The sequence below is a fragment of the Eubalaena glacialis genome, chromosome 15, assembly GCF_028564815.1.
Source record: "Eubalaena glacialis isolate mEubGla1 chromosome 15, mEubGla1.1.hap2.+ XY, whole genome shotgun sequence".
Lineage (NCBI taxonomy): Eukaryota > Metazoa > Chordata > Mammalia > Artiodactyla > Balaenidae > Eubalaena > Eubalaena glacialis.
The window spans coordinates 79,535,547-79,552,357 of NC_083730.1; the positions used below are offsets into that span (position 1 = coordinate 79,535,547).

General features: G+C 47.4%; 1 protein-coding gene across 1 annotated transcript in view; it reads right to left on the reverse strand.

Annotated features, from left to right (window-relative positions):
- The window catches only part of TBX5 (T-box transcription factor 5), a 42,924-nt gene that overhangs the window by 6,075 nt on the left and 20,038 nt on the right, over nt 1-16,811 (reverse strand). Inside the window, exon 7 of the mRNA XM_061169902.1 lies at nt 3,709-3,935. Coding sequence (XP_061025885.1) covers nt 3,709-3,935 — 227 coding nt within the window. The remainder of the gene's footprint in view (nt 1-3,708; nt 3,936-16,811) is intronic.

The following is a 16,811-nucleotide window of genomic DNA, read 5'->3' on the forward strand; positions in this document are numbered from 1 at the left end:
TGATGATGAATTGCTTTTTGTCGTCTCCGAGGCAGGCAGGCAGGACAGACCGAGCTTGGCTGGAATGTTCTCTGTCCCTGGGAGCTCCCTTTTGGGGGGTGGACGGAGGTGAGAAGGGCAGAGGTTTCTGCAGAGGTGAAAAGAGCCCTGTACCCCGAGTGCACAGACCTCAGTATGTATGAATTTGGGGCGGAGCGGCTCACTAGCTGGGTGACTCCGGGCAAGTTTCTCAATCTCTCTGAGCCTCAGTGCCCGCATCCGTGAACTGGGGGCAATTCTTCACCTTGTTATCTTCAACCAGTCACGAGGTCCTGACTCTCCCGACATTGCCAGCTCTTCTCCGCACACCCTGGTCTGAGCCACCGTCATCTCACACCTCAGAGCCTGCAACAGCCTCTGAACGGGGCCCTGGCATCAGTTCTATCACAGCAAAGTGACCGCCTCAAAACACAACCTGAATCTTGCCACTCGGGGGTTCAAACCCCTCCAATGGCCGCCCATCGGTGTTAGGCTAAAATCCGAACCCCCCAAAATGGCTCACAAGGGCCGGTGTCGTGCTAGTCTCTGCCTTCCTCGGCAGCCTCCCCTCCCGTCACTTGCCCCTGCTCTGCGCTCCAGCCACCCTGGCCTCCTGTCCCCTGCCCCAGTGGGAGCGGGCTCCCCATCTTCCGAGGGGCTGCACGCATGCTCTTCTCAACGCCTGGACACCCACTCAACTCCCCAATCTCCTATCCAACTCCCACTCTCCGCAGACCTCAGCTGAAATTCTTCCCTGACGCCCTACCCTAGTCCAATTGATACCCCACTTTGCTTTTTGTTAACACTGTCCGTATCTCCGTGATAGCATTCGAGCATTCGATCACCACTGTCATCAAACAAATCTATAGTGAGTCGTTTAATGTGTGAGCTGTCTGCAACCCTGTGAGTTTCCCAAGGGCAGCGCTAGCTCACGTTCCATAGAGGACTTAACAGGTACCAGGCACTGTTTTAGGTGCTCTACCTGGATTATCTCATTTCATCTCCTAACAACCCTGCAGGGTAGGTGCTACTGTCATCCCCATTCTGCAGAAAAGGTAGTTGAGAAAGCTGAAGCAACTGACCCATGGTCACACTGCTGGGAAGTGTCAGCTGCTGGAACATACTGCAACGGACCAGCCACTGACTCGAGCTTCCCCAGGGGCCACCTCAAGTTGATCCCAAGTTCACTCGAGGATCCCACACAACACCCCACACAAACCAAGTGCTCACATCACCCAAAGAGGTTCATCAGGCTTGCATTCAAAGCCTGCACCCTGCATCCTCCAGGAGTGCATTTACAAGGATGCTGCTGTAAATACTGAACTCAAAACAGCGCCCTGATTCTTTGTAACTTCCTCCTCTTCTGCTAGTCTGGCATTAATTTAATCGAAAGAACTCTTTAATTCAAACCTGGTGAGCTCTTAATCAGCATGTCTGACCCAGCCTCAAGAGCAGATCTCTGGTGGACGATGAAATTTGGAGACCGTAGCCCATAAGCAAAGGTAATGGAGGCAGATAGGGTGGTGGTTCAGGGCCCAGGCAGAGTCTGCAGACCAGGCTTGGGTTCAAATGCTGCCTTCAAGAACCATTAGCTCACAATTTTCCCTCTGTGGGCCTCAGTTTCCCCGTTTGTAAAGTGGGTTAATAAGAGTCCCTACTTAATAACGTTCTTGAAAAGGCTGTAGTCTGGAACCTAGGCAGGGCACCCTTAAATAAAATATAAAACAGAATCTCTGTGCAGGGACCTGTGTTTCATGGGACATTCTTAACCCCTGCTTGTGCCTGAAGAGGCATGTTTGCAGGCATCTGGTCTCCAGCCCATCTGGCAGCGGTCGTGCTGGGAGTTGGGCCAGGGGGCCTGATGGGGTGATATTGCTCAGGACTTCCAGATCCAAGGAGCTTGGATGGGCTTCAGGTAAGTCTGGAAAGCTCAGTCTCACCCAAGTCAGCTCCCCAGCCCCAGGCTTGGACGCATGATAGCCCTTCCCTCTTTCAAAACGTGAGTTTGGTAAATGTCAAATCACCAAACCGTGTTCCTTTCCTCATGTCACCCCTGTTCCAGAGAAAGCTGCCAAAGCATCCTTTTCCATCGGTTCTGGTTAGGGAGTTGTTGGGTTTTGTTTGTTTGTTTTTTTAAAGAAAGCCCATGGGGGACTGCCCTGGCGGTCCGGTGGTTAAGACTCCGTGCTTCCACTGCAGGGTGTGCGGGTTCGACCCCTGGCTGGGGAAGTAAGGTCCCGCATGCCACGAGCACAGCCCCAAAAAAGGGTCCAGGCACCAGGCACTGGGCTTTGACAGGCGTCGTGTTGGCTGCTAGGGCTGTGAGGTCCAACAGGCCACTCTAAAGACGGAGCCGTGGGCCTGCTGGACCGAAACAGGGCCGGTTTATTAAGTCAACCCTGTGCTGAACACAGGACAAGCATGATTTCATGACATCTTCACACCAAGTCTATGAGACAGGTCCAATCACGGGCCCGAACCCACAGATGACTTTTAGTGATGTTTAGAGTAACTTTTAGTGATGTTTGCTAAGTAACTCGCCCCTAATCATAAACATTTGAAAATGGCAAAGGTAGGATTCATCTTGCTTTTCTGACTCTGAAGACCACGGACGTAAGCACGAGGCTACATGGCCCCCTCCCCTTATGTCTGTTATCCCAAACCTTCACCTAGATGAGCAGCCTTCTCTTCACTTCCTCCCAGGACTCACTTTCTGGAGGGATACCTGCCACTTATTCCTTCATAGCTGTCACCCAGCTTACCAAGCACCAACTGCTCTAGGGAACTTAGCATCATTTACAAAGTGAGAAAGTGACACACAGCAGGGCTAGGACGCCTGCCTGAGGTCACGCAGGAAGCTGGTGGCAGAGTTGAGACTCCAATCTCTTTCTCTGGTCCCACTGCCCGCATCAACGCCTTTGATTCTGCCTTGAAAAACTGCCACCAGAAATTTCCTTCCTTAACCTACCCTCTGGACTCAGATACCTTAGGAAAAAATCATCCATTTCTCATTTGGCAAAGGAAACGAGGTTGTGTCTCAGACAGCAGCCTAGTAGATTTAAAGAAGGGATGCACAGGAGAGAAAAATCTATTGTGATTTTGTTCTCTCCCTCCCTGCCTTTTTCGGTATTGATTTGATCTGGAAAGGAAAGAAGAACTCAAAATCCACCTGGGAGAAACCCTGCACGTGAACTAAAGGGCACATCCAATTCCAAGGAGGTTCCCTGGAAGCACACTCCCTGACCACTAGTGGCAACATAAACTCAGCTTTATCCTTTTGGGGCAATACTTTCTCTTCAGCAGCTAAAAAGAATGAGGCCGCTCTAAGTTCATGAAAACATACCTACGATGCATTCTAAAGTTTAAAAAAATGCAAATTGCAAAATAGATGCAGTATGATATCAACTGTTAAAACTAAAAGCAAAACTCTTTGTATTTGTGGGTGTGTGCAAGTGTAAATAAATAAATGGGTCTGAACATTTCAAATAAGTTTTCCCCAAGGAAGGGGGGGGACGTGTCAAAGGAATCTTTAGCTTTACTTGAATGGTTTGAATTTCTTACAATCTCCATGTAGTTTTGTATTGCTTACATTTTAAAAATAAATACATGTAGTTATGTGTACTTTTTTTTTCAAGGAAAAGAAGGAAGAAGTACAGACAGTGGCCAGGAGGGCAGGGCTGTCAAACTCACCTTTCCTCTTGGTGCAGTGGTAAATTTGGCCGTGCTCCTGGGGCAGCGGGTACGGGTTGGGTGGGGGCAGGAGGTCCTGGGAGGGGCCAGACACACCATTCTCACACTGGTACTGGGACCCCAAGTTGGACGAGGCGGAGAGAGCTCGAGGCTCACTGCTGAAAGGACTGTGGCTGGAGGCCACTTTCTGTCTCACTGTGCTCCTGGGAACCACGGGATATTCTTTACTGAAAGAGAGAAGATGCGAAGTAACACTGGTCAGTGGCCTGATAGAGATCCTTCCACTGGCTGAACCACAGGGTCAAAGACTCTACCAGAAAACTCACAGAATAAGAAACAAAGGGATCTTTGATGAATGAATAGATCCAGTTATACTCAAGTGCATCCAATGCATCCTATCCTATACGTATATATTTAGTCACCACCTTTTCATGTCTTATACATTAGGCAAGTAGATTTATGAATAGTTCTATACATATGCAGAAAGGTAAATGAGCACCCCCAGTTGAGAACCCCTCTCAACAATCAATAGCACACATGGCAGTTGAAATATTTCAACCTATTCTAGACATCTTTGAATTCCCTAATTCAAAAGCTAAAGAGCTGAGAGCTCACTGAGACTTAACTTCTGGGTCTCCATCTTTAACATGGGGCTGTGGCCTTTGCCCAACATTAGTAAAGAATGGTAGCTGACCACCTGGGGTAGTCATGTAAGAACCTAGGTTATCCTAATCTGAATAGTTTGCTCCTTGTGCCTTAGACTTTCCTTTTGAGTTGCTGTACTTGTCGCCAATGACGTAACACTTAACTTCTCCGTGCCTTGGTTTTCCCATCTGTAAAAAAGGGATAATAAAACCCTCTAGGTTCAAAGGGTTATTGAGAGAGGAAATTAGTTAATACACATGAAAGGCTTAAAACGGTGTTTGGCACAACAAATGGTAGCCATCAGCAGGACTGTCACAGTTTTGGAGGCAGAGTAGAGGGAGAGAGAGAGAGAGGGAAGGAAAAGGAGAAGAAAAAGGAGGACAAAGGAGATAGAGAAAAGAGCATGGAAACTAAGACCAGGCAGATGCAAAGTCAGGTCCCATCTCCACCACTTACAGACTTCTGGACCACAACCTTTCTGAGCCTCAGCTTATGACGCCATAGGTAGAGCCTCCTCCAAAGTGCTCAAAATCTGGTCCCTCACACTCTTATGATCCGTCCTCCACACTCCCTTCCCTTCAGCTTTCAGACCATTTTTTTCCTCCTAAGAGTTTGGGAAATTCAACAGAAACCTCTCCTGGAAAGGAAGAAAGTGGTGCTGAGCATCACAAGAGTCCCAAAGGAAGCCAGGTGGGTGGGGGAGGGATCAGAGTGAGAGTTTGCAAAGGAGCTGAGAGGAGGGACAGCTCAAAGATAACAGGGAGAATTGAGAGAAACATCCGGGGGGGATAAGAAGAGAACAGCCCGACCCATAATATTCCCACATGCACAAAGAGGAGGGGGCTGCCAACGTTTGGGATGGGGAAAGGAAATCTTGTTCAGGAGAGTAACTAGTACAGTGTGTAGGCTGATGGAAGGGTGATTTGCCCATCTTTTCTGGAAGGCAATACGATATCACCCTTTTTTTTTTGGCCACGCCACATGGCTTGCAGGATCTTAGTTCCCCGACCAGGCATTGAACCTGGGACCACGGTGGTGAAATTCCCCGAGTCCTAACCACTGGACCACCAGGGAATTCCCGAGAGCATCCATTTTTAAAAATATACAGTGACTTCCCTGGTGGTCCAGTGGTTAAAACTCCACGCTCCCAATGCAGGGGGCATGGGTTCCATCCCTGGTCAAGAAACTAAGATCCCGTTTGCCACAAGGCATGGCCAAAACAATAATAATAATAAAAAAAATAATAATAATATACAGTAACATGGAGCGAGCAATCCCATTACGAAGGATTTTCCCAAGAAGCCATCAGGTCAGTACCCAAAGACGTAAGTATAAGGATTTTCTCTGCAGCACTGTCTGTAACAAGGGAAAAAAACAGAAATAACCTAAATGTCCTCATTAATGGTAGCGTCAACTTTGATAGAGCTAAACGATGGAATATTATGCAGCCTTGAAAAGGATGAGAAGTCTGGATATGCACAAATTCAGAAATCTGTGTGAGCTGAATTAAGTTAAAGAAGGAGGAAACAACATGGTCTAGATTATGAAATGAATCCCAGAGGTTCCCTCCAGAAGTTGGGGTTACGGGAGACCTTTTAGATCAACTTATTACTTTCTGCACGTCTGCACGGCTTGGCTCTTTTTACAGTGAGCGCTTACGAAGTTTAGATGAATACTTCCATGTTGAAAACAATAATTACTATTACCAGTTATTAACAGAATTATTATATGAATTATTAATATAATAATAATTATTATAGTGGAGAGGGAGGACTAGTTTAGGAGGAATACACAAATAAAGGAAGCGCGTACAGCCTCCCGGAGTGACGTGTGACCCTCCAGGCTCTCCATCCATCCTCCCCCCATCCCTACCCACCGCACCACCGCGCCTGGCAAAACGCAATGGAAACAGAGCTGAAATTCCCAGGGGAGGACCTGCTTGGCTGGAAAGCAAAATGAAAATGAAGTTGAAGATACTCCAAGTTTCCCCCGCATTTCCCCCAAGACGGGTCCCTAGAAATGAGAGGGGCAGAGCAGTATTTGAATCCGATCTCCGGTCATCTGTGGATCCAGCAAAGCTGCTAGCGATACCCCTCAGGAAATGTCCCTTCTTCACGCAACCCACAGAAATGGGTTCTCCAATCCACCAAGTCTGTAGCACAGAGCTCAGCTAAAGGTCATAGAGTTGGCAGGTGACCTAGCTAAGCCTCAGTTTCCTCATCTGCAAAATGGGAGAAATACAGAGATAGTTTGGAGAAACCACAGCAGTCAGCCCTGAGTCCCCCGGACACCGTCCCTTCCCTGATAACCCACTGGGCTGTGATTTTTACTTGAGTATCTAAGCATCAGGGTATAGTGGGAAGAATAAAGGTGTTAGATTCAGGAAAATATATGTTCTATACCAGACGTACCATCTAACAGCTGTGTGATCTTGGACAAGACACAATCTCTCTGAGCATCAGTTACCTCTCAAGATTGTTGAAATTACCCAACAGTACACTCTAGAAAATGTCTGGCACATAGTAGAAACTATCGTGACTGCCGTTACAAAATGACTCGTGCTTTCAGCCCATAAAATTTCTCGGGAGGGAGCAGTGCCATAAGCCTGTCTCCTTAACTTGGAGATCTTAACTTTGGGGAAAAACTTAGGGGTGTAAACTTAGATTTTCAAAATGATGTCTTTGTTTTCACTAATCTTGAATTGGAATTTAGTATTTCTTTCTGTTTGGGTGTCGGCAACAAGCCACAGTTCAGTTAGCAGCCCTAGCGACTGTCATCAACAGAAACAAAATAGCTTCACATCCCGTTGCAGCTGTATGTGTCTCCAGACACCATTTATGCTCATGATGACTACAAAAATACAGTCGTTTTTGACCTGCCACTAGATCCTGTTACTTAAGACGTTCATAAAGTGCGCATACTACTATATCACCATTTAGAAAAGATTTTGACAACTATGTTTTAATATAACTGGCTTCCTTGGCAATCGATGCATCTTATTTTACACGTTTAATCAGATTATTCTATGAAGTGATCCCTAAGCTTCACCAGACTGCCAGAGAGGCCCATGGCCTTAAACAGAGTAAGAACGCCTCTCTAGAAGAAATATGTATCAGGAGATCCCGAACTTAGCTGTGATTTTTGCCATGAACCAACTGTTCTTTAACTTATTCCATTTTTAAAATGAATTCTTTATCTAAATATGTTTTGCCTCACTCTGAGTAGTAATATCCATGAAATTAGGGGTTTGTGGTACTAGTTATAGTTATTCTAATGCAATTTAAAGGAAATACCTATTAAAATCAAAAGGTACACCTGAAATTATCTTACATTCAAAGAGCATTACACCTAGCACATTTTGAAGAATGCTGCATCCGCCCACTTCGTCCTCTCCATGACCCTATGAAGTGGGTACTGCTTTAGTCCCCATTTTACAGATTAGAAAACCGAGGCCCAGGCAGATTAAATAACTTGCCCAGGATCACAGAGCTACAAAGAGACACCACCAGATTTCTAACCCAACTGTCCCCGAATTACTTCTAGCCAATCTCCTACTGACTTCTTTCAATTTTAAAACATAATATGCTTTTGGGGGTGCGGGTGTTTGGGGCCCAAGACTCCTCTCTCACTTCTCCCATCCCTCAGGGGGATGACCATCTCCACCCTGGGCCCCTGCCTTTGTCATCTGAAAGTACGTCAGAGTAACCAGGCAGGGGACAATGGAGTGTCTGCCAAGTTTCCATGAGGCTACAGACACCCTCACGACACCCAGGGGTCTCCTAGCCCAGCTTTCCCGTGGCCTGTGTCATCTCAGAACTAAAGCTGGAGCCATCCTGAGTAGCTCCACTGCTCAGACTCTCCTTCTGGGGCCAGGAGGCTGAAAGGAATGAAATTAGCTTTATAGTTCTCCCTTGGCTGCTGAAGCTACGTAATGGAAAAAAAAAAAAAGAAGAGGAAGAAATATTATAATAATAAAAAAACATAAAAGTTGTCAAATCTCACTGGCAATTCTATTTAGGTCTTGCTTAGTTCAAGTACTGGACTGTCAGAGATCCAACAGGAAGGGGGGAATCTCTTTTAGTTTGATATTCTTAATGGGGACCGTTATTTTTTTAATTAAAGAAAATAACTCTTAAAAAATGTTGGCTGAGGGAATTTACAAGAGAATGTATCAATGGACTCCGTGGAATTCTCCCTTCCAGCACTGCCAAATTGCAAAATTACTCTCTAGAAAGGCCAAATTCTGCTTTTGATTACTAACACTCACAGAAGTGGGAAAGGCATATTATCCCAATAACCACTTGTCCCTCTCAGTTTGTTCCTCTCTGAAGAACTTGAAACATCATTCCCACCATCAATCACGCACATCTTTCTTGATGCCTGAAATGCAACATCCCCAAATCCATCTGACAGGTGTCAAAATTGAGGCATGGAAGAGTAGAGTGACTTCTCAATCAGGATGGGGTTACAGAGGCAAAGAGAAGAAAATGGTACCAACAAACAACATTGGCATCTTTTTTTTTTTTTTTTTGGCCACAGTGCTTTCGGATCTCAATTCCCTGACCAGGAATAGAACCCATGCCCTTGGCACTGAAAGCGCCGAGTCCTAACCACTGGACCGCCAGGGAATTCCCGGGATTGTTTTCCCTGGGCTCATCAATGGACCAATCAAAGGAACTCAGTCAGTAGCAACACAGCAAAAGCCTCTAAAGTCCCTATGATGAGAAGATAGACTATTTTCCTCCACAGTTTGAGAGCATCATTGAAGAATCCAGGACACCAGAGAATTAAAGTGAAAGTTGAAAAGCCCTCGTGTGTCTGGGAAGAGGGCAGCAACTGGGGACTGTTTTTCCACCATCCTCATCCTCATCTTCCTCTTCTTCATCCACGTTGTTCTCTGTGCGTCCTAATGTCCCAGCTACTGTACTGGTTGACTTACACGCTTTCCCTCATCTGATCCTGGCAAGAATCCCATTTCATCAGTATGATTAGATTTACTTTAGAGATAGAGAAAATGAGGCTCAGAAAGGTTAAGCAACTTGCCCCGGATCACCCAGCTAAGAAGAGGTAAAGCTGAGCTGCACTCCAGGTCAGGGCTATTCCAAAGCTCTTGCCAACTTATACTTGATAATAGGGAATTGTTGCCTTCCCATCGTTGCTGGGATGTCACAACCATTCTGTTACATACAGCATCCTCCTCTATGATGCCAGAGTTAGATATTGGCTACACCAGGCACCATCAACCTTTACCGGTCAAACTGTCAATCAATCCTGCTTTACCAAATGTCAAATCCCACCGCTCTCCGCTGTCTCCTACAGACACAGACACGCTCTGCCCAGTCTGGACACCAACCAGGGTCCTGAGTACCTCAGCTCGCCCTGGGTGTCAGGGCTGCAGACCAGCTTCTCCCCAGCTCCGCCTCCCTCTCACATTCTGTTCCACGTGAGCGGATGCAATGAATGACACCATTGTCGCCGGGTCTGGGTTGTAAAACGTTACAAGGGAATATTGAAATCCACGGCCAAACGGCGTAGCAGCCTGCTAACGAACGGCCCCGAGAATGTTTTCCACTGCAGCCGACTGAATTGGCCTTTTCACGGGAGCAGGTGGCAGAGGTTCTGGGGTGCTGGGAGGTTTCGGTTGTTGTTTTCCCCTGGCGAGGCTTACTCAGTTTCTGGCAGCCTTTCTCAAACGACTAAAGCCGCGCACTGGGGCAAGGCTGGGGACTGTAAGATCTCTGTTCTCCAAGAGCAAATTCCTCCTCTCACTAGCACTTCAATCTGCTATTAAAATGAAAAGGGGGGGGGCCCAAAATCCCATGAGAGCCTTCCCGGTTTATTAACTTTCTGATACGCTTGGGGAAGCGATTCTGATCTAACATGTGTGGACACTCAAGGGACAGGAGGCAGCTCACCCCCAAGTGGGTTTTTGCTCTGCAAATAATGAATCGCTCCCTCCTCCTTGTCTACAAAGTGCTTCTCGACCGTTTTATGACTCAGATCTCACCACACCAGTGAGCTGGAGAAAAGCACGGTGAACGCTGGCTGTTCCATCTCGCTGGCGAGGCCAAGGGGATACAAAGAAGTAATGTGAATTTCCCACCATTGATTCAACCAGGGCTGTCTGATGTAAGGGACAGCAAGAAACTCAAAGACTGGGACTTCCCTGGCGGTCCAGTGGTTAAGACCCTGAGCTTCCACTGCAGGGGGCACTAAGATCCTGCATGCCGCATGCCACGCCAAAAAAAAAAAGAAAAAAGAAACTCAAAGACACTGCCCTCTCTAGCCATGAGCACCCACCATTTATGACAACTTTGGTTGGCAACCTCTTAAATCTCTATATAAGTTCATACCAGGGTGGTCATTTCAAGTTGCAGCTCTGAAGTCAGGTTGTGTGGATGTGCCTTCCTTTGGTACCCAGCCACCAACTTGGCCACTGTGGGGATGGCTAAGTTCTTCCTTTCTCTGAGCCTCAGTCTCTTGTCTGTAAAATGGGAATATCAGATTCACCGCCTCTCAGGATGGTCAAATGATACAATGTTTGGAAAGACTTAGCATATATCTGGGACACACTGCTCAATAAACACGAGCTTATAAACCACACAATTATGTTTTGAAGCAGAAGTTCTTACCTTGCAAGGGCTTCAACTGATCTATGAATCAACCCCTAATATCAGATGAGTAGAGCTTGTCAGTTTTTCTAGGGAGAGGTCCATACTTGCATCGGTTACTCTGAAAGGGTCTGAGATTCACGAAAAGGTTTTGAGTAACACTACAGAAGCAGCTCCAGAATCAAGAGAAAAGTCCTGGGGCTTCTCTGGTGGCGCAGTGGTTGAGAATCCGCCTGCCAATGCAGGGGACACAGGTTCGAGCCCTGGTCCGGGAAGATCCCACATGCCCTGGAGCGGCTGGGCCCGTGTGCCACAGCTATTGAGCCTGCGCTTTAGAGCCTGCGAACCACAACTACTGAAGCCTGTGCGCCTAGAGAGAGCCGGCGCGCAGCAATGAAGACCCAACGCAGCCAAAAATAAATTAATTAATTAATTAATTTAAAAAAAAGAGAAAAGTCCTGGACCAGTTATGTGGATGATTCAGGATATCTCCCTCTGCCTCAGTTTCTCCCTTTGCAGATGGGGATAACAAGGCCCCCGTCACAGTTGAGTTGTGAGCCCCAAGGTAAAAGCTGGATGTGAAGCTATAGTCATGAAAGATCAAAGCAAACTAAACCTGTGGCGGGCTCTTAGTAATAGTACATCAATTAGTATTCCCAGGTATCTAGTACTAAATTGAAGAGCTCAATACTTTACTGATTTTAGTTTTAGTTTTGTTTTGCTTTATTTTGTTTTAATGATTTTGGAGGGAGGATGAGAAGGTAGAGGGATGCCTTCTGAGGCTGGGCCTCGGTCCTTCTGGAAGCCAGAGTGCAGAGGGACCGGGACTAACCTGGGACAGGGACCTTTCTGAAACTGCTTCCTGTACTCAAGGGGTTGTGTTAAGGCCTCCTGTGTTCTGAAAGGAAGCACGGGGGCTCCTTGGTCATATGCAGAATGACCGTCAGTGAAATGATGACCTTGACAAAGTCACCCCAAAGCAGCCACTTCTGCAGGAATACTAAATGTTCTGTGGACTAATATAAAAGTCTGCCTCTCCCCCTTAAAAAAAGACCAACCAACCAAAAAACACCTATGGGAGGATGGGTCTCTAGGAAAACAAATTCCTAATGTGAGAACATTAACCACTATGATGGGATAGTTGAGAGACAGGGCTTAAGGTGGGGATGGGTAGAGATAGGGAAATCTCTCCAGAGGAGTGAGTTTCAAACTCGGCTGCATCCTGCAGTCACCTGTGGAATGTAAATACTGATGCCGTTGTTCTGCGGTGCAGCCTGGACATTGGGAGTTTTTAAAGCTACCCAGGAGGAAAAAGCCTTAAGCAAAAGGGTAAACACTGTATGATTCCTTTTATATAAAATTGTATAACAGAAAAACCTAACCTACAGTTTAAAAAAATCAGAATATTGACTGTTTCTGGTGGGGAAGTGGAGGAGGAATTAACTGGGAAGGGGCGTGAGGGAACTTTCTGGGGTGAAGGAATGCTCTATATCATGATACGGGCTTGGGTTTCACGGGTATGGGCATTTGTCAGGAAGTGAATGGCGCCCTTAGTTGTGCATTTCACAGTATGTCAATTTTACCTGAAATAGAGAATCACGAACAAAAACTGAATCCTAGTTAATGGTATGCATGCGGAAGTATACAAGGATGGAAGGTACTCATGTCTGCAACTGAGTTTGAAATGCATCCAAAAAAAAATAATATGGATGGATGGATGGATGGATGGATTGGTGAATGGATAGATTGGTGGAAGAATAAATGTATGTATGAATTGATAGATGGATAGATAAATGGATAGATTGGTAGGTGTATGGATGGATGGACAGATGGACAGATTGGTGGATGGATGTGTGACGGAGCAAACATATAGCAAAACGTTAATTGCAGACCCTAATCAGTGGGCATATGGGTGGTCACCATACAATTCTTCCATGTTTTCTATATGTCTTACATTCTTCACAATGAAACACTGGGACACACTCCAGGAACTCCTAATGTTCAGCCAAAGTTGACCACCAAGTACAGAAAAGGGTTCTTTTTTATAAAACAGCCCAGCACAAGAGCTCTATTTCCAGAAAATAAGATCACACATTACCTGCATGTCTTTTCTCATTCTGTAGGGCCAAAACAAATTATCCAGGTGTGACCAGGGGACCCTTCCATGAGATAACTTGTTAAAGGGCAGTTTCGGACCCCTTCCCTAGAGCCACTGATTCAGAACCTCTGAGGTGAGACCCAGAAATCTGCTTTTTTCACGAGCCTCCCCACCGCCAGCTAATGTGATGTCTACCAAAGTTTGAGAAGCACTGCTTCCATGTGGTTTGCCCTTAGACACTATCCCTGAAGAGAAGGTTCGCTGGGGCAGGGGCTAGGGAGGGCAGGGGTGGGTACAATGTTGCAGATGAATGGGAAACCGGTAAACGATGGTAGACATGATGGACAACCAGGACTCAGGATGGGACCCCTTGGGACAAACCTCCATTCACAAGTTAGGCTGGCTTGGCCTCCCAAACATAAACCCCCTCTTGTTTTACATAACTTCACAATTTCCTGAGAGAAGCCACGTGTCTAGTACAGCAAGAAGTGGGGATTTAACGCCATCTCCAGAACACTGTCTTGGAAATCACGCCTCATTAATTGGACTTCCCCATCACCTTTAACCACAAGCATGACAATACGAGAGCGCTGAGCCTTTCATTTGAAAAAGGCCATCTGAGGTTAGGGAGCTGAACGTTCATTTGAAATCAGGAACGAAGGGCTGGAAAAGGAGGGACGGCTCCAATAGAAGGATTTTAACCTTTGAAGGGTCCCGGACCCCATGAATCCCTTGAAATTCTTTGACATTTTTTTCTATTTATATATTTTGAGTTTTTCAGCGTTCCTTGCTTTAATCAGATTTTCCAACGGGATCTTAGATTCTGATTAAGAAGCCCCGCCCTAAAGGTAGAAGAGGAGGAGGTGACATGCACTGCAGAGGTGGGCAACAATGGTGGGTTTCTCACGTGGGTGGGCAGAGACATCCACGGCCTGGGGCTGACAAAACCAACCTATTGGCTCTACCTGGGACATCCTGGGTTCTAAGCTTTTCTATCTGCTCTCTGGTTGAGGGGCTCAAAATCCAGGCCAGCCAAACAGAGACTCCAAGTACCCCAGCTCTGGAGATGACTTCCTGCCAAGGTATCGGCAGTCCAGTAAAAAAGTGAGGAAGGAGAGGCAACTGCAATTCTCCCACGAAGAGCTCTGAAGCCACCACTGCTGCTCTCTGCTAGCCTCCCAATAATACTCAGTAAATGCTGTGTATGCCCCAGAGACCAGGCATTGCTCACGGCCACTCTGTGTGCATTAAAGCAAGAAGTGCCCAAGGAAGCACTTTGCTGCTGTTTGTTCAGATTCTGGGGTTTGTCATTCCAAAAAGACCAGTGGCGGCCTGGCGGGGCGGAGGGGGGATTCTCTCCATCCAAAAGAAACAAAGCTCACAGCCAAGCCTCTGCGCCTTAACTGGCAGTCAACCTGGCCTCTGGCTTCACGAGGGGAAGGATCCCATCTCAGCACCCAACATGATCCAGGGTCACTCCAGGCCAGGGACCGTGCCAGGCACTCCTGGGCACCCTGGGGCAGTGTTAAAACATGTGGGCACACTCTTTGACCCTCCTTCTATCTAGAGGAAGGATCCCTGCCCCTCCTCCTGGAATCTGGGCCCGCCTCAGTGAGTCCCGTTCAACCAACAGAACGCAGCAGAAAAGACACTACAGCTTCCCAAGGTCTAGTGAGCAAAGGCCCTGTGGTTCTCCAGGGGCAGCCTGACACCACGGAGGGAGTCTGATTCCCCTGAGTGCACCATGCTGGACAGGTCACATGCACACGCTCCAGTGGACAACCCAGATGGGCTCCCAGCCAAAAGCCAGAGTCGATTGCGGGTCATGGGGTGTGCCATCTTGGACGTCCAGCCTTGTCTGGCTGGCCTTCAGATACCTGCCGTCCCCACCAACACCAGACAGCGAGCAACAACTGCCCAGAAGCATCCTTCCCAAATTCCCGACCCACAAATCCTGAACTAAACCAAAGTGTTTCCCTGGGACTTCCTGCTTCACCTCATGCATAGTGACAGCAACCGATGCCTGGTCTTTCCACCATAAGTAGCACTGAGGGAGCATTCCTGAGGGCTAGCAGGTTGCAAGTGGATGAAATCTGGCGCACTGAGCTCCCCATGGAAGGACCAAGGCTGCCTGTACCTCCTCCCCCTTGAGTGGGCTGTGGAGGTGTCGGAAGCTAAGTGCTAGAGCTCTGGCTGTCCTGGATTTAGTCTCACACACAGCTGATGGCACAGCTCAGAGCACAGGGCTTCGCAGCCGGTCCATGTGAAATTTAGCAGTAATTTGTTTCGTAGCAATAGTAATTAGGACACCCGCTTTACCTCATCTCATCCTTGCAACAGCTCTGGAGGTAGGTTCTATAATTATCTCCCATTTCACAGATGAGGAGATAGAAGCTCCATGGAGTAGGGGAGCCCCGGGGCTAATCAGCGTGATAGCCTGGACCCCAGCTCCAGAGCCTGCTTTACCATCAGTGGACCCTGCCCCTCGATGCATGGATTCACCTTTGCATCCCCGGGACCTGGCATAGAGTAAGCCCTGAATGAATGTGTGTTAGCTGAAGAAGCAAGCAACACATCAAAAACTGAATAAAAGAGTGTCTGGGCCGCAGTTTCCCCTTCCGCAAAAGGAAGAAGGTGGGACCAGATGCCACCTCCCGGGATCCCTTCTACCTCTAGAACCCCACGCTTCTAAGGAACGGTGTTCCCTGCCATCGTGCCACGCCAGCCGACTTTCAGAGATCTTTAGAGTCTGACGCCTCCTCCAGAGCCCAAGACAGGTAGCTCCCGGTCCATTCCTTCCCTGATCCAACCCAGAAAACCCTTCCTCCCAACAGTTTCAAATCCCATTGCTGGGGCAATGCCTGGATCCCATCCTCTCCATAACGGTGCCCTCGCCAACCCCAGGGCCCTGGCCTTGGCCCCATAGGCCAAGGAAGTTCCCGTTCACCTTTGACAGTGAAGCTCCCACACTTTCTCGTTAAGGTGAGCATTTATTTAGGTGCAACTCCCAGATTTCTGCGATGTGCATATCACCTTGACAATGTTCACCAGCTGTCCTGCCGTTTAGTTAATATTTTCCTTAAATAATCAGCCTTAACTTTCCTTCCTTCCTCCCTCCCTCCCTTCCTCTTTCCTTTCCTTCTTCCCTTCCTTCCTTAGAACTTAGTCTCGGGCACGTCCCTGGCAGTCCAGTGGTTAAGACTCCGCGCTTAGTGGGCGCAGATTCAATCCCTGATCAGGGAACTAAGATCCTACATGCCACACGGCGTGGCCAAAAAAAAAAAACAAAAACGAACTTAGTCGCATTCTAAGCAATACTGTCCATGAAATCAGCCTGATGCAACTGTGTGTCTGTGGGCACCCTCTAAAATCATCTCACCTCTCACCCGGGGAGGGGGCGCTGCAATTTGGGAAATATTGGTTTTTAGGGATAAGATGTTTTTAAGCCGCAGACTAACCTTTCAAAATAACCTTGGCATGTATTTTAATCAGCCGGCTAGAGGCAGGATTTGTGGAATGATTCTATTTTCTTCTTTGTGCTTTCCCTTCGCGCCCCCATTTTCAGAATAAGCAGTTACTACTTCTGTAACTAGAAAACGTACATCAATGTTGGAAAACTAAGACACCCTCTGCATGTTCCAAACCCAGACTGCTGGGTGAAGAGAGAGGAGGGGGCGGTGAGTGCCCAGACATTGGCCAAGCTAATCCAAACGTTATTTATGTGGGATCACTGCAAGTGAAGGCTCAAC